We start from the raw sequence: 25,443 nt of genomic DNA, 5'->3' as shown, positions 1-25,443 counted from the left end.
GTTTGTGGGCGGAACCCCCGGCCATCCAATCCAGTCAGTCCGATTCAAGGAAAACAAATGACTTTCAGGCACTCGGCCTTGTTAAACTGTGCTGCGTTTCCTTGCTGTAGGAAAAAGGAGCTTCATTGCACAGATAAGACAAACTATTTGTACATTCAGAATGGAAACTTAAAATTGTCAAATAAAATAAACACAACAAATGTAATCATAGTTTTACTGTGTATTTATTCTCTTATTTCCACTATGTTGCTACATCATACTGTGGACCAAAATAAGGCACATTTGAATGCCTCATTTTTGGTGGTTGGTTTTTAATTAAACACAACAGATTGTTAACATTGATGAAAAAAATCCACCACAAATATAATTGCCATTTTTTTAAAATATAATTTCTACTGTGTGTTTGATTCCAGCTCGAAGTATTTGGTGTATATTTTATACGTAGGAGTAGTGAGGAGTTAACGTTTGCTTGATCTCTTTGAAGGCAGCATACAGCTGAGTGGCAGACATCAAGAGTCCAATTGACCAGCCTCTCTTATAATTTGCAGCTAGAGTAAAGTGATTTGAAACATTGTGTGTCCTTTTTTACATTATGACAAAAACTTTTAGAGCTTGTGTTTTTATTTTTTAAGTAAAGTCTAAAGCATGTACAGTGGTTAAAGCACACAGACATGATATGCAACACAATGCATGATAAGATACATGTACAAACAACGTTTCACTGACTATTTTATCAGTAAAAGGATGGATTCAAACAATTGTTTACTATCTACCTACTAATGCTCATCAGTTTTTATCACCTTGAAAGCAATTACACACTTAAAATGAGATATAAGCATTATACATGTTGCACAGTCTAAACAGGCCAAGTGAAGAAGAAACTAAATTGTTCCATAAACAACATTTAAGTTAAATCAGGCAAACATATCACAAGACACAATCAATGAGAACCTGCTGTATGAGGGAAAGGCACAAAAAATAGATTGATTGTGCATTTTGATTATATTTTCTTATAGCAAAGTAAATATACATCATTATTATCATAGAACGATCTAAAATTTGGCTGTACTGTGAACACTTTGAAGCCAAACTTTGAATATATATTCAATCAAACAGCACCATAAAGCACCAATAATTTAAATATTCATTTAATATTGATGATATGGGGTTTTATGCCAGACCCTCTTCATCGTCTTCATCAAACTTCACTTTGGCATCGTCTGCATCCAACTGCAACAGCACAAAGCACATCCAGTCACAAAACAAAAACATACTGTGCACGAGAATAATATATACGTGAATGTGCATTGGAGTGACAGATGACGCAAGGAAGTACTTACGCATTTCATCTCCATGGCGGAGAAGATCGTGCCAGTCATGAACATGCGAATAGGGATGGTGAGGATGAGAACGAAAGGCAGAGCCAGAGAGAAAGCACTTATCTTCACCATCCACAGGACAGCCAGGCACACCAGTTGGATGAAAGTGAATAAATGCATCTTTAAAGTCTTCACCTACACAAATGAGAACACAAAAAGGCCAAAAGAATTAGGACCTGAAACCAAGGACTAACATAAAAGTGCATAGATGATTACAGTTTAAGATTATTTACAATGTAAACAAGCCTAGAGTGCAAAGGCACCAAGGTATTTTAATGCAATGTCAAACAGCCAAAAAAAGGATTAAAAATGACCAAATACATGCACAAAGCATTCATAAAGAGGCAACAGAGAAGACACGAAACTACTGAGCACGAAGACACATGTTATGGCCACAAAGAGACATAAAACAGTAACACAGGGACAAAAAGGACCACAAACAGACAAGATAATATAGTGCTGGGAAGCCTGTTGCCCCATAATCCACCCACAGCTACAATGTACAATCTTCCACAATTGTAAAAAGTGACATTGTAATTTCATAGGAACTTCTGTTCACACACAGATGCACCACATGAAAGAAAATGTAAATACCCTAGTGGCATAGGCATCAGAGGGATGGTATTTCTTTGGCGTAATCAGAAGAAGCATCCTGTCCCACATCTGGATTCCACTCAGAGAGGTGATACCCATATAGAGGAAGATGCCAAACAAGGCTGTCATAGGAATCATCTTCAGAATAGGTTCCATGTAAATAGAAACTCCTAAAAGGCACAGAAAAACAATGTTATCGGTTTATTCTAAACCTGTTGTGTTTGTATCAGCTCTGTAGAGGGCAGCACCTACCAACTAAGAAGGCCACAAGTATGCCACTGATCCTCTGCTCTATCACCTTCTCTATCTCTGGTTTGGGGCCCTTGGTCATGACAGTGAGAGCGTTGGCATGGGTGACAGATCGTACAGTGGCAGCACTCAGCCAAGGTACTCCAAAGATGGAGCCAATTCCACCCATGGTGACCAGGAGGAGCAGATCAAAGTGGAAGCCAGATCCTTTTACCATTTTCCTTTCAGGTTTGCTAACAATCAGCCTGGGACACACACAGAAATATAATCCACATCAAGTAATATTAGAGACCATACAAATGCTGTCATTGATAGTGTCACTCACGTTGTAATCTGGGACTCAAGGAATATGAGGATGAAGACGAGCAGTGCAGGGATACAGCAGGCACCCATCATCCAGACAGGGAAAGGCTTTCTTAATCCCATCGGGTTGATGAACCAATCTCTGGCTTTGGGGTTGGTCACTTGCACACCTTTTGGCACTACCAGTTTCTACAAAATGGATGGTTATATTCAATTAGAAAGAATTGGTCTTGCAATTGCGCATAAATGCCCCTTTCTCTATGCAAGAAAAATACTAAATACCAATTTTTCCTTATAACCCAAGCACATGTGACAGAGATCGAGTTGAACAAATCGCACAGAGATAAGCTTCATGATGCTTACCTGAGTGTAGGCGTCTTCAATGCTGATATCCACAGCGATCATGAAGAAAATAGCAATGGGGACACCGAAATCTCCAATCAAACGACGGAGCTATTGAGACAGTGAGCAATTAAGATACAACCACCAACAATCACAGTGTCTAAATAAAGACGTTTCATTTAGAAGGTTGGGCTCTTACTGGGCCAGGGAAGTAGTGACCATTCTTAAACTGACGGAGGAAGTATGCAATGAAGAAGCAGCCAAACATCAAGCACATGGACAGCAGGGCAGTATTGGGGTACGGCCTTTCAATCTCCAGCTCATGAACAGTGACATTGCCATCAGGATGATACTCGATGTGCTCCTTGATGACCGGGTGGAAGGGGTTGTCCAGTGTGTCATTAAGATGGTCGTAGTTCAGGATCAGTGGATGGGTTCTGAAGATCTGAAAAAAGAAGAGTTAAGAAAATGGTGAATAAGACAACAAATGAGAGAAGTGAATGAAATGATGATGTGAGGAAACCTTGATGAGCTTATTGAAGGTCTCATAGATGAAGATGAGAGAGATGAGGATGGAGAAGATTTCCTGGGTGAAGCGGGAAATGAATCGGACCAGGAAGCTGCCTTCCACTGCCACGATGATAACCACGATCACTATTAGCCACATCCCCACCCAGATACGGCCCACAATGTATTCAATATTTTGAGACTCGCAGAACTATTATGGGTAGGATGAAGAAAAAAAGGAATGTAATGAAGAGCAGCAGCCATCTAAAGATGAATTTAAAGGGTTAACATCAAGGTTACGTACAGCGAAGAAAGCTTCCTCAAACACCAGCAGTGGTCCAGAGAAGCCAATGACGAGGACAGGCTGGGCAGCCAGGAGACAGAAGATCATCCCCTGAATGCTGGTGGAGATCATAAGCTCTGACACACCCATCATTTTCTGTGTTTTGTCAGCTAGGGTCAGATATTAGAGACACTTATTAATAATAACAACGATCAGTGAACTCATGAAAAATGATTTGAGTCTGAGAAATCAGACACATCTCTCTATCTGGGACTCTCTTTTACCTAAAAGCCCTCCAAAAGTGATAGCTGGTGACAGGGCGGCAAAGTAGATGAAGATGACAGCGGCAAGGACTTGAGGGTTCAGAGCATCTGTGTAGTCACTGATGTAGTGGCGGTAACGACGCTTTATGTCCTTTACCATCCCCCCGAAAGGGTAGCCTGTGCGGGCCAGAGGGTCCTCCCTGGGTTCCTCAGGAGCTTTCTCAGCTGAACAAGGAAACAAAAACAAGCTGACTTTAACACCCTGCCTCTAATCTGCTTGTAGGAATTGCTTTCTGAAGCCTTTGGCCTCTACCAAACTACAGAGGAGAAGGAATGTTCTTTACAGTATGCTGACCTTTGACCCTGTCTCCAAAGGCAAGGCGGGTGTCACAGGGACGAAGTCTGTCACGCAGCATCTTCTTCTGAAAGTCAATTATTGGCTCCAGCATTGCCTTATCTTGGATGTCAGTGGGAGGAATCACAATGCTGCAGTCCATGAAGTCAGCGATGGCATTGGTCAGATCTTTGTCAGTCTGTGCCAAGTAGGCTTCAAGACAGAACACCTGACAGAGCATAGAAATCACTCATCATTCAAGTAACTGCTAAAAAAACACACATTATTTGCAGTACCCCTTCTTCCCTTTCCCTCTCACCCAGTCAGCCATCAGAGCTCCCATGGCACGGCCGCTTTGAGTGTAGTTTATTCCACTCTGGCTGGGGCCCACCAGCACAAACATGAAGCGCACAGGGACAGAAGACTCCAGCGCAGACTCCATCACAACTGAGTCACCCAGCCTGACGAAAGCTACCACAGGTTTCTGCAGGAACTCCAGGACACCTGTAGGAAATATTCTCTTTTAACCATTTCTGCACATACCAAACAAAATGGGGACACACTTCAAAATAACTAACCTGAGAGGACGATTGATGCCTCCATGTTGTCAGAGACGTCTCTCTGCAATAATGATCGGCGAAACAAAAAGTCATGTTAATACAATCAAATAATAAAAGACGGAAATGTATAAACCTTTATAAAATGCATACCTTATTTGATACAGAAAAGGTCTGCATCTCAATGTCTCCAGAGGGAGTGACCTCAGGTTCCCCAGTCTGACTGCATAGACAAATGAAAGGGGCTTGAAGTCCATGCTTTTTGTCTTACAGAAGAAATAAAGTTTGTGTACTGTGTTACCTGCGCCTCATCAGGAGAGCTCTCAGCAGGCCGTCACGATCACTGGACCGGATCTCATTCTTGCTGAGCAGCTCATCGACCACTTTCTCAGCCACAGAGGACAGACTGCTGGCGTTCAGGTCAAAGATGACAGCGCCTGAAAATATGTGAACCAGACACCGGTTTTATGGTACTACATCTTTAAAATCCTTATGTTAGTTATTCAGTCACATATGGTGATCTGCATTATATGTTCAACAGTCACCTGAACTCAGGGTTTTGCGGAGCTGGATCAGGCTCTTAAAGGTGAGATAGGAGACATGGGAAGGGGCCCATTTTCCTGTGGCAGGATCAAAGTTCTCCTCGTAGCCCAACCAGCGGGCGGTCTCCTGCCAGGTGCTGCCCTGGAGCTCATTCAACTCAACATAGGCCTGTGGTAAGGCAGAAACAAAAAAACTATGGTGTATTTGAATAAACTTAAACATGTATTGGAAAAGTTGAAGAATGCACACTAACTTGAGCATCCCCTCTTGTGGTAGCATTTGTGTTCATGTTCAGAAATGCTGAAACACAGAGGCAGAGAAGTGACTTTGTGTAGATATGTCTTAAGTCTGCTGACCACGGCTGTACAGACTGTCAGAGGAGTTTACCTTCTGAATCACTGGGAATGAAGATGGCCTCTGAGCGTGGCTCATCCTCCTCCTCCTTCCTCTTCATTTCAAGACCTGGTGGAGTCCTGGTGGTGTGGAGAAACAGAAACATTAATCAATGCTGTTCAACACACATTAATTTATTTTTCAAATACAGGGTATGTACGTTGTAAATAACTAAATTATTACTTTGAATCTGATTACTGTAAATAATTACGGTAAGTAAATTTCTCAGTAACTGAATCCAATCAAGTTGCTTATGATTGAATTCTATTAGTATTACCATTCTGTGCATGACCACAAGGTGGCAGCATTGCTTAACCTATTTGTTATCACAGCTCTGTGAGGGACTTCAAGAGTCAGAGGGCGCAGAGTTTACATTGATGCAGGAACAGACCACCACAACATTTGCTCCAGCGAAGGATCTATTAAAGTGCCAGTATGCACAGTTAATTGTAATGATTTAATTTGCTAAATGTGCACCTCTAATAGTCTGTGCCCATACATACCTTTGCTATCAATCTCTAGTATGTGACCTAAGGTCAACCTTTGCCCATAGAAGGCAGCAAAACAAGCTCTTAATATTATAATATTAAGCTTCCTGGCTAATGTTCTCCTTGTTTATATTTTTTTGAAGCCACACATTTGATACAGTATTTCTGAAGGGAGCAACGTTATATATAAGTTGAACCTTTACAGAAAGACCAATTATCTGATCAGAAACTGCACTGAATTATTTAAATAAAGATGTTTAGAAGAGAGCAGGAACTCACAGTCTTACTGGAGAGGGGAAGGCCGAGTCATTGTCTTCATATGACATCTCACTACCCTATAACAAAAGGGGCAATTTCAAAATGACATTAATCAAAATCACAATTTAATGTCAACATGAAAGTGTTGAATCAGAGAAAAGACTAACCTCCTCAAAACTGAAAGCGTTTTCCATGGATGTTGAACTGTGTGTCCTTCAACTTTCTTACTTATGCATTACCTACAACAGAAAATCATTCACACATAAAAATCTACCAGTGTTTTGACACATTATGATGTATACTAATAATAAGTATCTTATTCTGTTCTTAACTTGGTTGGCCATTTTCTATCATTGATGAGCAGGATTTTCAGCCACTCACTATTAACAATGAGACCTGCTCTGAGCCTTTTTGAGGCACCTTTGACGAAAATACCGCCATCTACCATCAGCCGCTCTGAGTTTGTCTGCAGAGCTGACGCTCAGGGAGATAATCAAGCAGCCGTTGAGAGCATGAACTACGTTATAGTTCAAATAGAAGATGCACGGAGCGTTATCTATGGGTTACACCCTTCAGCCAGGCACCTCCTGAGTAGCAGCACAGTAAAATATTGTATGTATGTAAGTCCAATTTACAAACAACTAAATCTACAACGAAATATTTTAAGTTTTATTTAGCATACAACAACTTTTTTCTGCACATTGACTGCAAATGCTCAGAATATTTCATGATTAGGAGTTATTCTAATAAGAATGAAATGCACAGACTGATGATATTACATGAATGATATTGTGTCATTTGGTGGTAACAACAGTGAGAATATGCAAGTATTTGAACACAAAGGTAAAATTAGCAGGTGAAATTTTTTTAAAAATGCATTGCTTAGAATTGTTACTTTCCAAATATGATAATCATGATCAGAAAAACATTTACAGGATATGCACAAAAGTGTATTCCGTAACTAAAAACTTATTTACACTCTGAACTCTGAGCCTTTGTCTCCTGCCTGAAGTGGTGGAGACATAACCTATAGGCAAACCTTCTGTTTTCTTATCCCCTCTTAGAGCACATTCATGTGTCCCTCTGTTATTAATCTCTGTCCTTAAGTGTAGTAATAGCAGAAAGAAGGACACACCCCTACCTGCGTGCAGGTACTCCCACCTGGTCTCCAGTACAGGAAACAGGACGATCTCTCTTCTGTGAGCTAACACAAGCCCGATGACAAAGTGAGCCAATACAGATGAAAAGATGAATACAGAGGCACAGGAGCGGGAACACCCATATGAAACTACGTCGGCGCTAAGAAGTGCAGGACCCCACGACTTCTCGGGTTGCCAAGCAACGTGGCGGGAGGGTGGGTTGTGTGATACACAAACATCCCTATCAGTGATGAACACCTTGAGACAGGGGTATCCCAGCCCAAAAAGCCCGCTCCGCCCTCTCTGTATGAACCAAGTCTGAGGCCTGGCAAGGACTTCAGGATGAACCAGCAGGCTGGACCTCGTCATGTCTGAGGGGCACAAAAGGGGCAGAGAGGGTAGAGGAAGGGGCAGAGTGCAGTATCAAGAGGAGATCATCTTTCTACGTCATCTTGTTTACGTACAGGGGATTCCCTCAATATGGGGTTGGGTGAATATACATATATTTTTTTTCCATTACAGCCACCAAGCTGCCTTGGATTGTGTCCAGCAGAGTAGCTACATGTGACTTAGTATCATCAGAGTGAGACATCCTCTAGCTAGAAGTGGATGCTGGCAGATAGAGACAGATAGCGACAAACAGATGCAGGGTAGGCTGGTGGAGGAAAGAACAGTAAACGTTAATACAGATCACAAAAACAAGTGAAAAGTCCAGTTGGCAATTATTCCCAAGTCTTTGGAACAAACATACAATGGACATATAAACCACAGCAGTTTTCATTTAATACTGATGCCATGTTTTCTCCATCAGTGCGTGCAAGAGTTCAGTGTTCTGCTGCTGGCCTGACAACACCTTATGACTGAGACATCAGGCTGGATGAATGACACCACCCATGTGTCTGTTTGTAAAATGCTTGAAGTTACACATATCTGATACCACATATCTGATCTTGTGCAAGCTCCACATTAATGAGGAGGTGTTCTGGTCACAATGAGAAATTCTCTTTCATCTCAGGCAGATGCCCTGGAGAGTTTTAATGAGGGCCCCAACTTCACCCTAATTTGCATTTCTTTCCCCACTTTGTAATTAAACCATATCTGATTTGAGCTTTAACTATGTTTAAAGAATGAGCCTGAGTCATGAGTTTAAAGTTGAGGTTATTCAGTTATAGACCGTTAACATTTCCTGTTGTGCTTGAAGGTGTTCAGCAGTATTATTGAAAAAAATCAGCGTTGTTGCTATCACAACATCATCACAACCTTTTGAAAAACAAAATACTCACATCTACTGCAGTAAAAGTCAGTTGGATTACATGAAGTTCAATGATTTAAAGTTTTGTGTTTTAAAACTTAAAAATGCAAGATCTGTTTAACTGTGTTTGAGCTGCTATTTGTTAAGAGACTAGCAAATTAAAATGTGACCTGGGGGTGGTGCTACATAAAAAGCCAGCAGTCAAGGTGATTCGACATCATGGTCTGCATACTAATGTGATAATACCATTTCAGTAATGGACAGTGGGCCTCAAGTCAGGACACTACGACACAGGCCTGTTATCACCAGTAGTGCAAGCTATCTGCTGCAGCCATGTGTCTGAACATACAGCATACAGACACTCCCTGTCGTCATATAGCTATTTCGTCCACAGTTCTTCACATACATTAGTCTTCACAGATTGCCGAAGAAACTTAAAGCAAAGTGACAAACCCACAAGAGACAAATGTTTGAACTCTTTATGCGTTTTAAAGCACCAGCTACAGACATCCTAGTAACCTAGTCTAGTAATAATCTGCCGAAGTGCAGGAAGTTGAAATATATGAGAAGCTTTATTAGCTGAAACATATCGTGAGACTTTATGTGACGTCCAACTGAAGCCAGGCTTGTGAGCTCTATTATCACTACAGCAAACAGGCTGGTTTGAGTTATCGCTAAGTGACAGAGCACAAAGCCAAAGACCCACCTAGTCACACACACACACACACACACACACACAACACACCAAACTATCTCCTAACAAGTAGTAAAATCAATGGGGATCATTTCTATTGAAAAGAAGTTGAGATTAGAAGACTTACAACTGTTTTGTCAGTAAATGTTTGTTGTATGTCGTTCCATGTGTTTTTCCTGAAATCAGCTTATGGTGACAATAACTTTATAAATCTTTGTCTGAAAAGACAGTTTATAGCTAAATAAATTGTATAATCAACATCACGTAAGCTTTGGATTTGAATCCAGTGTTGAAAAAGACAAAATAAGGATGGCGGTCTTTGTTAAGTTTGGCGCCCCTTAGTGGGCAAATCACCACATGACAAAGGGACTTCACTATGATAGAGTTCAGCGCAGTAATGGTTGCTACCATGACTTCAAAACTGCTGCCCCAGTCATTTATATTTACTCTGTCCTATTCAATGCAATGCCATTACTTCACTGTGCTCCCTGCAGTGAAGCTGATCGATGTGTCAGATACATACAAAATGAAGTTACACTCTAATCATGCATTTTACTTCCTGAAACATGAGCACATATGCAAAAGCAGTGTGCCCCAGTGCATCAAGTGACTATGCTTGGTAACTACTGTTGTCATGTAAGCTGTTGACATAAACAGAAAAACCTGTTTGAGATGATACCCATATAATTCTCAAAGGAACAATAAAGAACTCCACCCAAAGGAGAAGCTTGGTGTGGCAAACAACACCACCAGTTAGGAATTCTTGTGTAATTATTGCACATGTGTCATAATCACACAGTCTACACGAAGTCTTCCAAATAAGAGAAGTGACAAACACATTACTTAAACAAACCGTCACTTTATTTAAAGTCATCAGTTTTTGAAATTGAAGTAAACAGGATGATTTGTGGGAAATGACATCTACCACTGTGACTCTGACAAACCAGTAAGTGATGGTCTTCAGAGGCACAGCTGAAGGTCATCTCCACTATTTAACCAGTTTAAATCATAGAATCCCTTAACAAAGAAAGATGTGCAGCAAATAAAAAGAAAACTGATTCTGAGTATTTGGCAGGACTCAAGCTACATTAGAATCAATCACGTTGATATGCATATGAGATTCAGTTTGCATTCATCCTCCACCAGTTATGACATTGCGTTACTATGAATACCCCACGCAAGCAAACAAGAGTGTTGAAAACTTATCAGACTTCAGAATAAGAAAACAGTCATATCAATCTGCATAGAGTATGCCCAAAGTCTCCCTTTAAATTCAGTGATTATGTGAAACCTTCCTTGCATTCACAGTTAAATAAAAAGACTTGGAAAACAACAAACACAAATAACTAGGCAGTTACAGAATGCCAGGCAAAGAGGCTTTGTAAAAAAATTAAAGGGCACTCCCTCTAAACTATCTGTGGCATCTTGTCCCTGTCTCTGTCTCTGTCTCCATAAGAAGTAAACTCCTGGAAGGGACTTATCATACCATAACTTTTTATATTTTAAGTTATAATAATCATTAACAGCCTGGAGCACAACAATGGAAACAGAGAGAGGAGCCAGAAGGCAGAGCAGACAGAAAGCATAGTGCTTCTCGGTCGGTCAGGTTACAGGTGTACTACTGGCCTGACACGGTGCTGCTGATGTTAAAGCAGGACCGAGGGAGGGAGTTTACATGATGACACACGGTGCGCGGCTCTTGGTGATCTTCTGTAGTGGTTTCCCATCGTAGGCAGCCTGGACTGCATTCATGATCTGTGGCAGGAACACAAAGACAGCAAATTATTAATCGCACTATTGTTATTTAAAGTTTACTTTGTATGTTACTTACGTCATCTTCATATGGGAAGCCACCTGTCTCAAGCTTGGAAAAGAGCAGCTGCCCATTGAGTTCAATCTCAAAGCTGCCTACAATTCAAGAAAAATCAAGGAAATCAAATTACTGAAATGACATTAGCACAATGTGTGCACCATTACTTTCACAGAAGAGAATGACTGAGTTTAGAGTACGGCGATTTTATCTGCTACTGTAATTCTCAAGTAAATTACCTGATCTTCCCACAGAGCCGGACACATCCGCATCGGGAAACTCATCCTTGACAACCCGGGCGAGCTCCCGATAGCGGGGTTCGTATCCTCATGCACCACTAGATGGAGAAAATTACAGCATTTAAATGACTCACAGGATGATAAACATTACTGTGCGCCCCGGCTGAGACTTAGCTTAGCTGTGAGCTAAAGGTGCTAACTGCAACTAAACTACAAAATATTTGTCTTTAAATCTATATTTATGGTACGAAAACAGTCCCAAATATAGCTGAACTTTTACACATAATGAGAACGACTAAAATGAAAAGATAACTACCAGTATTCGACTCTAATTTTCACCCCCATCGTCGCTGTTGTTCAGGAGCTGTCACCAGCTGAGAGCTCTGATTCCTTTGGTAGCTAGCAGCAGCAGCAGCAGCTTGTGTAATGTTAGCCTTAGGGGGGGCGGAGCTTATTGTACACGTCACATGCCCAGACACTACAAAGCTTCCCCAGTGATCCGTCTGGTTTTCATGTGCAGACATTATATCACGATATATTTTTCACTGTTAACTAGAAAAACATTTTTTTTGATTATTGCAGTAAACATTTGCTGGATATAAAAACAAATGTATAAAACTATTTATTATTATACTGTACATTATTGATATAATATTATGTAGACCAAACTGCAACATATTTGTTTTAATTTGTTTTGTATACTGCAAGTTTATTATAGCTTATGCTATCTTTTATATTAAATGATTTAATAAAAATGTAATGGGAGTAAATTCCCCCAAGTAAGTGCTGTACTCAGCCATGTGGTAGTAATAGGCAGAGAGCTTGTGCCATTGCCTGAGGTGATCCCTGAGGTTTTACAGCTGATTTTGGTCATTTAAAAACTTCACAGGCAAAGTCAGAAATGATCTATGAGGGGTTTGCATGATTTCCAGCTGTGAGCCGATTTCCAGCTCTGTGTCAAAGCTTGTGGGTTTTTGAAGTCGTTATGTGGGCCTAGTGTATTGTGAATGTAGACTTTAGCAGGGAGGGGATGGTGGGTCTGTAAGGGCCAAAAAGTCTCAAGTCTCGTACACTGTAAATTTGATTTACACCGTGGAACGACAGCAATGTTAAAGTTTACATCAGTGTCGGTACAGACTGAAACCTTTGGAGGGAGCCTATTTTATAAACCCTGTGGCCAGAGGAACAGGAAGTCATTCAGGGATGATGACGTGAAGATTCCAGTTAGTCATGTATTTGTGTCTAATGGTTTCATAATTCATATGAATCCTTGAGTTTATCACAGTGATCGATATTCAAAACAGTTCATCCATAGGTCTGGGTGAATGTTTGTATCAGCCTCCAGGCTGTGCTGATGGGGTATGTATCCAAAAAAAGGTGAACTTCCTCATACGGTTTAGTAAATGTTTCTCTTCAGGCTGGACTGTCAACCTGCAGCAGAGAGGTGTGGTCCTCAGTGTCCTCTGTACGTGAGCCTGATTATTCATTTCCAGGTAACCTTCAGACTCATAAACACATAAATTGCAAATCTCTGCTAGCACTCCTTTAGCAGCAACATGCTCTTGTCGCTCTTGTTTTTCTTGAAGAACACAGGAATGCAGCCAGACGTGAAATGTAAAGTAAAGGTTTTAAAATCTACAGAGATTGAAATGGCATCCAGCCAGCTGCCAGGAGGTGAGTGTCAACATCAGATGCCTCTTATGAAATATATTGTTTTTTAAATCAATTTGAACGTGTTACAAAACCATACTTTGATAGTTACAAGGAAAAAGGGATATATTTGTGTTCCAGTTATTTTTTATGACGTACAGTGTGTGGGGAAATTTACAAATCTGTTATTTATTTTCCCTTACTAGGTGATGGTTGGTGTGCATCACAGTTAAACATTGTCCTTCTCGGAGGCAGAAACTCAGGAAAGAGCTTTGTGGGGAACCTGCTCCTGGGTAAAGAAGAGTTTGTCACCAAAGAGAGGACCTCTTGTTCTCAGAGGCTGACTGTGGTGGCGGGCCGGCGGCTCACGGTGGTGGACACTCCTGGATGGTGGTGTGATTTTAGTGCTCAAGACACAGCTGAGCTGGTTAAGCGGGAGATTGTAAGCAGCGTCGCCCTGTGTTCGCCGGGCCCACATGTTTTTCTGATCACCATCAAGGCCAGCTCAGCCTTTTCAGAGAAGCGTCGCAGGGCTGTAAAGGAGCATGTGGCCCTGCTGGGTGACAGCGTGTGGAACCACTGCATACTTGTTTTCACCTCTGCTGACAGGTTTAAATACACAAACGCAGAAGAGTGTGTTGAAAGGGGGGGAAAGGCCCTCTGCTGGCTCAGCGAGCGGTGCAGTCAGAGGTGTCACAGTGTTATGTTGAGTGATGACTCTGATGTCACAGAACTGCTGATGAAGATACAGAAACTAGTGACAGAAAATGGGAACAGAGTGTTTGAAATGGAAGGAAATATTTCACAGGTGGTGGCTGAGGAAAGGAGAAAGGTGGAGGAGAGGGCTCAGCTGCGATACATGAGAATGAAACAGCAAAGATCACTTCAGCAAGGTAAGTCCACTTGTGTAATGTTTTACCTATTTTTCTAATTAAAACAACATTTTTCGCTTTTATTTTTATTTTTTATAGAAACGTTAAGGCCAGTCACTAATATTCGGATTGTGCTGCTTGGAGCAAAGGGTTCTGGGAAGACTTCAGCTTTGAACACAATCTTGGGCAGAGAGAGCAGCATGCAGCCACTCAAGAGAACAGCTCAGTGTGTGGTTGAAGGAGGAGCTGTGTTCGGCAGACAGGTGACTGTGGTTGACACGCCGGGCTGGTGGATGAATTACTTCTGTGGTGAGAGTCCCATCTTTGATCAGAGGGAGATGGTGCTCAGTTTGTCTCTCTGTCCTCCGGGGCCTCATGTCTTTCTGCTGGTGGTCCGTGTGGACAGGGCCTTCACCGAAAAGTACAGGAGAGCAGCACAGGAGCATCTCGAGCTAATCAGTGAACGCATCTGGAATCATGTCATTGTTTTGTTTAGCTTTGGGGACTGGCTGGGAAGCACAACAACCGAGCAGTACATAGAGAGTGAGGGAGAGCCTCTGCACTGGCTTGTTGAAAGATGTGGCAACAGGTATCATGTTCTGAACAGTAAGACTAAAGGAGATGGGTTTCAGGTCAGGGAATTGATCGGTAAGATTGAAGAAGTGATGACAGGCTGCAGTCATGACTGGCATTATGAAATTGAGAGAAAAGTGTTGGAACAGCTTGAAGAGAGGATCAGAGGAGAAAGAGAGAGAGCCAAAGAAAGGCTGATGAAGAAGGAGAAACAAAGGCAGATGGCGAGGGCTCTGCTGGGTGAGTAATAAGCAATGTCAGCATGAAGTCATGTTACTGATTTTTATATAGAATTTTCTATTTATATCTGTTGTATACATGTTTTTTCTATGACAGACGAGATCAGCCCTCAGCCAGAACTGAGAATAATGCTTGTTGGTGGCAGGAAAACAGGCAAAAGTTCATGTGGGAACACCATCCTCAGCAGAGAGAGCTTTGACACCGACACCCAAACCTCGTCCTGCACTGAAAAACAAGGCCAAATCCGTGGCAGGATGGTGGTGGTAATGGACACACCTGGCTGCTTTTCTGTGAGCCCAGACCTCCTTGTGGAATCCTGTGCTATCCTTCTGGTTGTCAATGTAAGCTCCTCATTCAAAGATACCCACAGGGAGGCTTTAGAGAAACAGCTGGAGGCTGGAGAAGGCCGCATGTGGAGCAGAGCTATGGTCCTGTTCAGTTTTGGTGACTGGCTGGGGGACACAAGCATCGAGCAGCGCATTGAGAGTGAAGGAAAACTGCAGAGGCTTGTTGACAAGTGTGGGAACAGATACCACGTTTTAAACAATAAGCACTGGGGGGATGGAGCTCAGGTCGACGAGCTGATCAATCTGATGGAGGAGATGTTGGTTGGAGAAAGGTTGGCTGTTATCCAGAGCGGTGACCACATGTGGAAGAGTGTTGCAGGAGAGAAGCTGCCAGACACAGTGACACTGTGCAAAAAAGATTTAAAGGAGTTTATGAGCAGCAGACAGCAGCTGTCACATGGCTGTAAGTAAACCTAACACTCGTTTGTTTTTTTTCAACTCACATAAATAATCTAGCTCAAAGGAATACAGTATAATAAATACATTGATTTTACTGTAGTTGGTGTTGTAAACCATGAGGTAGCAGCCACTGTAAAAGTAAGATCAGCAGATTTATATCACATCACATGTTATGTTTCCTTTACAGTGCCTGAATCAGCCACTTCCACATCACAACCAACAAGGAACTGTTTGGAGGATTCAGATGCTGCTCAGATAGTGGCATTGCCCACAGGTAGAGCCAGAGGACAGACTGCATTTACCATTGTGGACAGAGACAGATTCATGTCCTTCTTTGCCTCTCTGCTCTCTGGTAACCAAGGACTGAGATGGCCAGTGGTAAATCTGCCCATCCGCCTTCCTGATCCTCACCTCGGACCGAACAGTGAAAGACACATGCTTTCATTTACACCCAGAAATCAAGCAATGCTTCTGGTTTCATCTGAAGCACAGCGAGAGATGCTGGCAGAGGAGGACACTAGTGTTCGTTCCCTCTGCCATCCTGCACTCAGAGAGCAGACTCTCAGGAGGCTCTGTGAGTCTGGAGGCCTGCAGGCTCTGATCGATCAGTGGGGCAACAGCAGCCTGGAGGAGCTGGAGGCCTTCATCGACTGGTACTTTGAAATGGTTTGGGAACAGACCATGGGGTCATTTCAGCCTACTAAACCAGACTCTCCCAGTGCAGAGCAGGACACTCCTGCTGTAGAGGAAGAGGAGGTGCTCTCATCAATTGACAGGAAACTGTCAAAATTGGAGCTGCTTGAGGAGATCAAGAGTGATCTAGCAGAGCTGAGACAGAGTCTGGAGGGCAGCTGGAGGGCCATACAAGATCTCAGAGACAAGAGCAACCAAGGCCCAAATGATCCATGTTTATAGAGCCAGTTTTTAAAAATGGAGCACAAAAGAGTTTATTGTTAATTTATATGTATTTTTTTTTACAAATGTATTTAAAAAGCCAGCAGAAAAGGGAGTTAATGTTAAGATATTTCTCCACAAGAGGGAGCTGTTGTATAAGAGAAGTTAACACAATTTGTGTTTCTGCTGATATACTGTATACACAATATTACAAATTTTGATTTAAATGAAATAAAGTGAGATCAGCTATCACATGGTCCTGGTTTGCAAATAATACTACCTGTGTTACATTTAATACAAAAATCTGTACAACTTTATAGCTATAGCACAATCATGGAACCACACAAGACAGTCAAAATCCTTTAAACCATGCAGTGTGACCACTAACACAGTGTTAGTAAGGCCGCTCTGTATTATGAAATCCAAGAATTTGTTGTTGGTTAAAAACAGGAAGCCAATCCAGCCCTCCAGTTCTTTGTAAAGATCCCAAATCTTTTTTCCCCCCTTGCCTTTATCAAGAGTTTTCAAGCGAGTTACATACAGATATATCCACACAACTGCAGAATGCAGATGTGTAATAAGGATCTAAGCAAGCAAACATACTGTTCCTCCATCTTTAATGCTGGGTTAAGAAACCTTGCAAGGCTCCACATGGTGGTGAAGATAAGAGCAGAGAAATTCAAACCCCAGTAAGCAGATATCATGCATGCTGATGCCTTTATCTTTACAGTGTAGGGTATGTGAATCTTGCTGTTTGAGCTTTGTTTAGGTGCTCCCTGTGGGCTCATGCTAAGTCACAGTTAGGCCATTTTCTGATTTATAATAACACAAATCCAATTATGACATGTGTCAAACTCATTCATAATTACTTTGCATTATTATGGACTTACCAAGACATACAGTCAGCAGCTACAGGTCTGGCTGTAGCCATGCAGTGCTTTAAGGATGATAACATCCGGCCTCATGGTAAATATAAGCCTGATAGGAGGGTACAGCTCAGCTAAAAAAAAAAAAGGTGATAACTATGAAAACAGACAACCGGGCAGGTAGAGGAGAGGCAGAAACATTGTGAGGTTGGACTTACTGGAAGCATAATGGCAATGGAGTGATTTGTCTGCAATCAGGGTCTAATTATCTGTCAGTCTTCATCTTGGTGTTTTCTCTCTTTGCATTATACCTCTTTGAATATCAACTCCTACAATCCCCTCTCTCTCTGCTGTCTTATCATCTATCTTCCTTGTCAACATGTCATTCCTCCACTCTATTCTCCTGCTGCTCATTTTCTCCTAGCCAATTCTCCCTTTTCTATCTCTTCTCTCTGCCATCCTTTTTTCTCTGCAGGTCTCTATCGCATGGTCTCCCCCTCCTTCTCTCAAATCAAGTCGTGAGTGCTCAGCCCTCCCCTCTCATTATAAGAAGTCTGTAGCCCAGGAGGCATCGCAGGAGAAATGTAACTCCCCTCTCCCTCTCTCCGTTATGAAGGCTGTTGAGGAGACAATTCTGAGCCCACATCCATCTCCATTAGCAGGACAGTGTAGCGACCGGCACGACCCCCCACCCACTGCCCTGTCTCACGTTTCACTGCCTGCTATTTTTCCAGGTGGAATAAGAAAGGCGGAGGAAAAAGGCTGTGAACAAGGATGTAGAAAAAGAAAAAGGGAGGAGAGGGATGATTTAGACCTGGTGTAAAGAAATCATCCATCCTCCACTTCACTTCATGCTCTGATTCGCTGGCGTCCCCCAGGGGTGATGTCTGGGACACGGTACAGTGTCAACCAGTGCACCTCAGCGGGAAGACGGAATTGTTCTACCTGATCCAGATCATGAAAAAAGTCTGCATCATGACCTACGTTGCGCAAGAGAGTGGTAACACTGGCATCACAGTACAGAAACAGCTGCTTCAGATGACTGAGGCAGGCCAGGCCACTGTATAAAAAATGCACTAACATGTGGCTCCGGCTTTGATCAGCAGTGATGAAAATATGACACCAAGGTGGACATTTCCACTCCTTTTTACAACAACAGTATGCAGCATATGTCTACTGTTGAGTTGAAACTGAATGCACATACATGGATGCACACTGTGTATTGACAAACACACTAAAACATCAGTTTAGCCCATTTATACCAATATAAGAAGATAATTTAAGAGTTCTCTTGTGTTTACTAACCACAACAGGAAAGGCACATTTGTCTATTGCAGTGCAGCAGTCATCAGGGTCTTAGAACCCTTAGAATCATATTGCTGTGATGACTGGAATCGAGACGTTTGTTGAAACCACAGTATGGCATAGAGAGTAATCAGGGATTTATGGGATTATGCTTCCTAACAGAAAAATCATATTTCTTAGGCTCTAGGAGAGACTTTTGGGGCAGTTTCATGTGATCCTCCAGGAGGAGATGGTAAATAGAAGCAAGGGGGAAAAGACTTATGGGTCGGAAGGTTGGATGAAAATTGAGTCAAGTCTTTGATTTTGAGAAGGAAGTCGACTAAAGCTCTCAGTTCTTCAGCTCTGATTCCAGCGATTATCAATCAAGTAAAAAAACAGAGGGCATAATGTGGGAACCCCCTGGTCTTGTCCAGACCCCATTACAGCGTCACATTTAGCCTGTGGGAACAATTTGACTGGAATGGTTCAAGAATAGTCTGAATAAATCCAGGCTTTAAGTGTGGAGGTGATGGAGGAGCCCGTGTCAGAAGTAAATGAGGTACATTTGGCTTTGCTGCCACCTGGCACAGAGCTGAACACACACACATGCACACACACACACACCAAAGCTTCCCCTATTCCATCTTTCCTAATCCTCATCTGTCATTCTGCCCCATCAGGATATGCCGGGTCAGGGAAAACCTCAAGGGCAAAGTTCAGGAAACAATTAAGGAAAATAACTGCACACCAGCGGACCAAAATTCCACTTCCATTATAAATATGTGTCTGTTTCTCAGAAGGTCTCACTCTTTAAATCATTAACCCCACAAACAGAGACCACAAAAGAGGAAAGGTAACACAGTTGTATGTTAAGTATTAAGACTCCATCTGCTTCACAAGTGGCTATTACAAGAGCTATTACAGAGCGAGATGATAGAAGAGCCCCCCCTCTCCCTGTAAATCAATGGAGGCTTACTGGACTTGTGGTTTGACCCCGAAGTGGACGTAACCTTCAGATATTTAGCTCACAACTATTGCCAAAGAGGCAGAATGCCTTCACAGCATTTTATCAATGCAACATGTCAGTAACACTTATATAAGGTATATATCATAGTGAATGTACAACAACAACAATCAGGTGAATTAAGTGTGTTTCAGGTTTGCTGCCTGATCTTTTTTTGTTTTAGTAGTACCATGCAGTTTCAAACTTTTCCACATTACTTGAGTTAAGTTGCAACTATATTTGCATATAAAATGTTTCTAGCCCAGTAAAAGAAAACAAAGATAAATCATATCAGTCTGTGGTTTGGTTGATATCTTTATGTCCTGGCCAGCAGCAGCTGCCAGCGTGACGGTGAGTCATATTTCACAAGTTAAAAATCCACTGACAGGCTAAAAATAATCCAGCGATTATTTGCTGTGTGACATATTAACACACTAATAGAGGTTATTTTACACATGAAGGGATCCATGAATTTAGACACAATCTTTAACGTTATTTTTGGACGAATGATTTTAATAAACTGTAGCAGTATGACACTGCAGCCAGTGGGGAAAATGTTTGGTTGAGAGGAGAAGCCAGGGTGCTCTGTGGCATGAATGACAACAACATAAAGGGATGTAAAGACATTATTGGGATGCATATTGTGTATATAGAGATATATGATAGAGCCTGCTGGAGAATGAGATAATGGAAAAAACGAATAGGGAAGAAAAACTGGCCAATGAATACAGTTTCTGTGTTTATAGCCAAGAATTATGGACATATACATTACATAGACTCTTATATAAGTACACACACACACATAGGAGGATTTCCAGGACATTAGAAAGCAGCCATGTATGCCGGTTGAGTGAACACGACCGGCGTTCACAAGGTTACAGCCTTTGATCATTGCCAATGAGACAAAAAGCATGCTGGGATGGAAACACAAGATGACTACACACATCCAACAAACACATGCACAGATACACAAATCCATCTATTATTGTATGCAACAACACAATCAAATCATAATGAGGAAATGAAACACACACACAAATCTGCATGTACACAGAGAAATAAAATAATTAAAGCTCTCATTACTCAGTATTATTTAATTGTATTGAGCTGTTTGTGGAAGTCTAGAGCTCAGGAAGATCACATTCTGGAAGTAAAGGATGCTTGGAGGAAGGTAGAGGAAGAGGATCAGGTTATGTACGATTGCTATTCAATATCTTCCATCCAGCTAATCGTATTACTCCTCTTTCAGCTGTCAATACCCGTCCCAGGGTTGCTCTCAGTCAACAGCTCACTTTTTACTAGCACATCTATTTTCCACTTCTTTGCTCTAAGCACCTCTTTTCATTTGTTTCGATTTCTCTCTTCTATTGTGACCCACTCTTGTCTCCTTTCACATGATATTTGCTCTCTTCCAGGTGCTTAAGAAATCAAACAGCAGTAGCCCGTTATGATCCCAGGATGCTCATACAAGCCAAGGAAAGCTTAAAATGACAACATCCTGACTTATTCACAGACATGAAATCCTCCTTTCATCTCATGCCAGCAGAGACAAAAACAAGTGCAGGGCAAGTCTAATGTAAATGTGTCCGCCTGTTAGTGCTAACAGAATTAATATAAATTCAATTCTCAAATTATTATAATATATTTAAATCACATTTTGTGCACAGCAATACAGTGTTTGCTTAATGCACTCACACTAAGCAGGAAATGACATCAAGATTTGAAATCGCCATCAGCAGTCCATCTCTGTCACCTTAAGGGAAGCAGCTCATCCATTTGGATGATTATAGTGGTTAGGTAAAGAGTCAGTGTGAAGACTATGGGGAAAAGCAGGTAAGAAAGCAGATAAAACTACTTTCACTCTTCAATGCAGATCACAGATGGATCTTATCTGAAGGAACACTTCACTCCAGCGAGAGGAGAGAGTGAGGAACAGAGAGCCTCCCTGTTTTAAACTTCATTTTTAAGAGGAGTTAAATTAAAAATCATAAAGGCAAAGATAAAATATGAGGATTACATTTAAAACACCTTTGGAAAAACAGAAGAAAGAAATGGTTAACAGGTTAAGAAAAACTTGATAAAATACATCTGTTAAGACTCAGAGTTACATAAATATTGAAGTGTTTTGGCCTCAGTACACCATCACATTGTATTCCAAACTAAACACTCAAGATGTGAGTGAGGTCAAGGTGTTTCTCTGAACATAATAACAAGCACACATTTTCCTGTCTATTTTTGATGGGCTCATCCTTTAAAGGAGAATGCTTATGCCAAGATTACTTCAAGCCATACCTGAGATAACGTCTTCACAGACAGACAGACATACAGATGGACAGACCAAAAACATGAAGACTACCATTGCTACCACAGACTCATACTCATAGAGTAAGATACGGATCATCATACATCATCATACACGGATGATTTGTACAGCGTGTATTCTGTAGAGCCACTTTTAAATAACCAAAATTATGATCATTAAATTACTGACTCTTTTTTCACGCTGTTACTTTGCAGTGATTTCCTCAGATGCAATAGAAGCGTCCTTCATCACTGCACCTTGTTACCAGACATTTTCCACTTGCTAAGCTAAATAAATGAAAACCCAGCATGAAATGAAATGACTTGTTAAGATGGACATTTTTTTGCAGGAAGTGTGACAGTTGTTCAAGCATCGCCATGTGTCAAAACAACCGGTGTCCTGCACTTTTTAGCTTCTGGCTCGCAGGTACTGTACAGTACATCAGGGTCATGTATTCTTTGGGGTCACTTGTTTTACAGCCTGCTGACTCCCCACACAGTCACAGCAGGAGACCTGAGGGTGGATCTGAATGCGAACACGTTCTGACCACCAGAAACAGGAAGAGGGATGGAATGTAACAGCGCACCTGCTCAATCTCTGTGCGTCTGTGTTTTGAGCAGGGCTGGTGTTTGGTAGCTGTGTGTGCCGGGTCACTGTAAACACACTCAACCATCTCAGAAGCAGTATAACACTGGCTCAGATGTTTTACTGTGTCTGCTGCTGCATCCTGTGGCTGGCTGAGAAATGCCCGGCTTTGTCTGGAAATGTATGTTTTCTGACTTCTAGAACATGGGCATCAGGGTCACACAGTGAGCACCACTCTGATTGGATGTGTACACGGGAACAACTCAATAATCCGAAATTACATAAATGTCTCATGTAACATTTTCTGCTATGTTATGATGTACTTCTTCAGAAACTACTCAGTAATTCATGTTATTTATTGCAACGTAGCATGCCAGCGAGCTTTTAGCTGCAGGTCACCTCTCTTGCTCCTTCACTGTGCACATTGGACAAAGCTTTGAACATCCAACAAGAATAGATGAGAGGGAAACAGCACAACGAAAAGTCAGATTTGTTTTGACTTTCTGGTTTAATATTGTGCCAAGCTTGAGTGTTCCTAATAAACTGCTGTTGAAGTCAAAAGGAAAAAAAATGGCTTTGTAAAAATGCATAGTAAACACGAGTCACTCAAGCACATTACCCAAGGACACACACACACACACCCAAACATAGATTAGGCAGAAGGAAAACAAGGGTTAATCCTGCTCGGTGGACCTCTCGGTCAAGTCATTAATCACTTGTATGCATGTATTAAAAAGCATAAACCAGCCTGTAAATGTGTGCACAAGCACGACTTCATTTTTCTTAAGAAATGTTCTTCATTCATAGGGAAGCCACAGGAAAGAGAAACCACTAAACTTAAAACCAGTACTTTCAGCCTGCACACAAAAATAAACTCAGAATTGTGACATGAGAAAAGCTGGCATTTACAGTGTCTGCTTTACATAAATATACACTGATGGAATCATGTGCTTTAAAATCCATTTTTATTCATCTCTTTGAACCTCTCATACTTGAGTGTTCAGGATAATCTTAAATTAGAGTTAAAGGAGAAAAAAGCAATGTATGACAGCATGAAGACAGTCAGACAGACAGTCTGCTGGGAGGAGAGTGTACATTCTTCTGCCGCTCTGGCTGGGCTCCAGCTTTTAGCATGTACTTTTTGTGGTTTATATTTGCAAACGATTTGTGAAGGGTGAATGCATCTCATCCTCTGAGCTATAATTCTCGTTTTCAGATCTGTAACCAGTCGCAGGTGATGTTGGAAACCCTACTTGGCAGCCTGTTAAAAACATGTGGTGTCCACCTTATAGCCTCCTCGCAGCTTACCCGACGCATGCTGGGCAGTAACTCCACTCAGTGGCCACATAGGCCCCTATCTGTCATCTCAAGAGTGTGAAGATAAGAAATCACTGTGTGATTGTTACACCATCCCAGGGTCACACACCCCCTTTAAACTGCAGCTGAAGAGGCCTCTTGTCTTGTCCAGACTTATCTGTATCTAAACACTACAACATCTGTATTTTATATCCACCAATATGTAAGAAATACATTCCTCAGCTTCAACACATACCCTCTTCCCTCAGATCTTAAGCCAGGCTTTTAACAAAACAGTGTTAACCTGAGCACCACTTGCCATTTTCCTGCAAACAGGATGTGAATGAATTCTGTGGATCACTTTTTTCTTTTCTTTTTTTACATGCAAAGCCAAAAAAACGTTACCAAGTTTGACCAGAGCGAAGAAAGATCCAGATCAAAACAAGTTATTCCAATACTAAATGAAACTCTAGAAGTGTGGTGTAGTTCCTGTGTATTTGTATTTTGGAGTGGAGCAAGTGTTTGTATAATGGCACCAATAAGAGAGTTCTTAGAAATAAAGGTGAGCTGGTGTTTTTTTCCTACACATGTACACAGGCAGCCACCACACATGGGTCTAACTTGAGTTAGAGTTTCTCTTCTTCTTTGGTAAAACTAAGTTTAGGTTCATCAGGTTGTTGGCTGGAAGGATGGAGGAAGAAGGTTTTGAGATTCTTACTGTTATAATTTCTGTATATTTGGGGCTTATTGGGTAGATTTTTTTGTATTGTGTCATTTTTATCATTCCGAAACACTTGTCGGGCCTTGCTGTCCTTGAGTCGTGCGAGTTGTCTTCATCAAGATTGTATTTTATTAGTGACCTTGCAGACTGACGTGACACTTCCTTTTGCTGACCAATCGTATGGCTGAAATGTGATACGCACCAAGAAAAATACATGTATCCTACCAAAGGCCCTGTCAGCATATAACCATATATCCATAACACTACTAATAGAGCTCACATACAGAGGGCATTTTTCTATTTCTAGCTGTTGGATACATTACGTCCCAGTGTTGTAGAACATCTCTGTTACAGGAGTCGCAGAGTGTCAACAACATGGGCGGAGGGTGTTAATGTGAATAATTAGAATCTGTTAAGGTATGTTGGAGCTAAAAGGGCCCATCATAACTGTCCTCCTGGGGGTGATGCAGTGGCTTTACTTAGTGATCATAGGCTGTAAATACTGGATCTGATCTGACTCAACACGTGAATGTAATATCAAAGCAGGCTGCACTGATGGAGAAGAGTGCTGTCAAAGTCATCGGAATGGGTTTTAGTCATAGGTGCTGCAACAGTGATCTCAAAGGAGGATGTAGGAAGTGGGGAAATTGATGTGCCCCAAGATCAATACTGGAGAGCTTTCGGATCTCAACAGTGTAACTAAATCGGCCTGTGGCTGCTGCTGCTATAGGGACATCAGGCTCTGCATCGCCTGAGCTGATGATCAGTGAGGAGAAGGTGTAAG

At 41.7% G+C, this 25,443-nt stretch overlaps 3 protein-coding genes across 6 annotated transcripts; 1 reads left to right on the top strand and 2 right to left on the bottom strand.

The window, feature by feature from the left end:
- Window positions 1–382: 382 nt before the first annotated feature.
- On the bottom strand, window positions 383–7,820 carry slc4a1a (solute carrier family 4 member 1a (Diego blood group)). 3 transcript variants are annotated; one of them, XM_028411699.1, is made up of 21 exons: window positions 7,629–7,820; window positions 6,661–6,732; window positions 6,515–6,570; window positions 5,742–5,827; window positions 5,608–5,654; window positions 5,357–5,522; window positions 5,113–5,248; window positions 4,965–5,034; window positions 4,833–4,875; window positions 4,574–4,758; window positions 4,276–4,483; window positions 3,942–4,145; window positions 3,679–3,827; window positions 3,391–3,585; window positions 3,067–3,312; window positions 2,889–2,978; window positions 2,548–2,714; window positions 2,226–2,467; window positions 1,974–2,143; window positions 1,341–1,514; window positions 383–1,230 (listed from the first exon to the last, which is right to left on the bottom strand). In XM_028411699.1, exons 2-21 carry the CDS (start codon window positions 6,685–6,687, stop codon window positions 1,171–1,173), a joined length of 2,721 nt encoding a protein of 906 aa, XP_028267500.1. In that variant the 5' UTR covers window positions 6,688–6,732; window positions 7,629–7,820; the 3' UTR covers window positions 383–1,170. The 3 variants fall into 3 exon arrangements, with proteins under 3 accessions (XP_028267500.1, XP_028267499.1, XP_028267501.1); XM_028411698.1 differs by having other exon boundaries at window positions 7,635–7,820; XM_028411700.1 differs by having other exon boundaries at window positions 7,655–7,801.
- Window positions 7,821–10,417: 2,597 nt separating this feature from the next.
- On the bottom strand, window positions 10,418–12,067 carry LOC114439842 (migration and invasion enhancer 1-like). Its single transcript, XM_028412027.1, has 4 exons — window positions 11,944–12,067; window positions 11,628–11,725; window positions 11,410–11,486; window positions 10,418–11,333 (listed from the first exon to the last, which is right to left on the bottom strand). Exons 1-4 carry the CDS (start codon window positions 11,970–11,972, stop codon window positions 11,250–11,252), a joined length of 288 nt encoding a protein of 95 aa, XP_028267828.1. The 5' UTR covers window positions 11,973–12,067; the 3' UTR covers window positions 10,418–11,249.
- A 1,040-nt stretch (window positions 12,068–13,107) lies between these two features.
- Window positions 13,108–16,742, top strand: LOC114440471 (GTPase IMAP family member 8). Of its 2 annotated transcripts, XM_028412931.1 has the most exons (6): window positions 13,108–13,120; window positions 13,214–13,301; window positions 13,484–14,170; window positions 14,249–14,962; window positions 15,059–15,712; window positions 15,896–16,742. In XM_028412931.1, the coding sequence occupies exons 2-6, from the start codon at window positions 13,223–13,225 to the stop codon at window positions 16,621–16,623; spliced, it is 2,862 nt and encodes a 953-aa protein (XP_028268732.1). In that variant the 5' UTR covers window positions 13,108–13,120; window positions 13,214–13,222; the 3' UTR covers window positions 16,624–16,742. The 2 variants fall into 2 exon arrangements, with proteins under 2 accessions (XP_028268732.1, XP_028268731.1); XM_028412930.1 differs by lacking the exon at window positions 13,108–13,120 and having other exon boundaries at window positions 13,136–13,301.
- Window positions 16,743–25,443: the final 8,701 nt, after the last annotated feature.

This window comes from Parambassis ranga, chromosome 8 (genome assembly GCF_900634625.1).
Source record: "Parambassis ranga chromosome 8, fParRan2.1, whole genome shotgun sequence".
NCBI classification, from domain to species: domain Eukaryota; kingdom Metazoa; phylum Chordata; class Actinopteri; family Ambassidae; genus Parambassis; species Parambassis ranga.
This window is presented reverse-complemented; position numbering and strand designations above follow the sequence as displayed.

Bases quoted from the DNA above. Each gene is read 5' to 3' on its own strand.
- slc4a1a (XM_028411699.1), bottom strand. From the start codon at position 6,687: ATGGAAAACGCTTTCAGTTTTGAGGAG. The intron at 5,655-5,741 runs GTAAACTCCTCT...TCTGTGTTTCAG, and splicing joins CATTCCCAGTGATTCAGAAG to CATTTCTGAACATGAACACA. The intron at 3,828-3,941 runs GTAAAAGAGAGT...ATCTGACCCTAG, and splicing joins CACTTTTGGAGGGCTTTTAG to CTGACAAAACACAGAAAATG.
- LOC114440471 (XM_028412930.1), top strand. From the start codon at position 13,184: ATGCTCTTGTCGCTCTTGTTTTTCTTGAAGAACACAGGAATGCAGCCA. The intron at 14,963-15,058 runs GTGAGTAATAAG...TTTCTATGACAG, and splicing joins GATGGCGAGGGCTCTGCTGG to ACGAGATCAGCCCTCAGCCA. The intron at 15,713-15,895 runs GTAAGTAAACCT...TTTCCTTTACAG, and splicing joins ACAGCAGCTGTCACATGGCT to TGCCTGAATCAGCCACTTCC.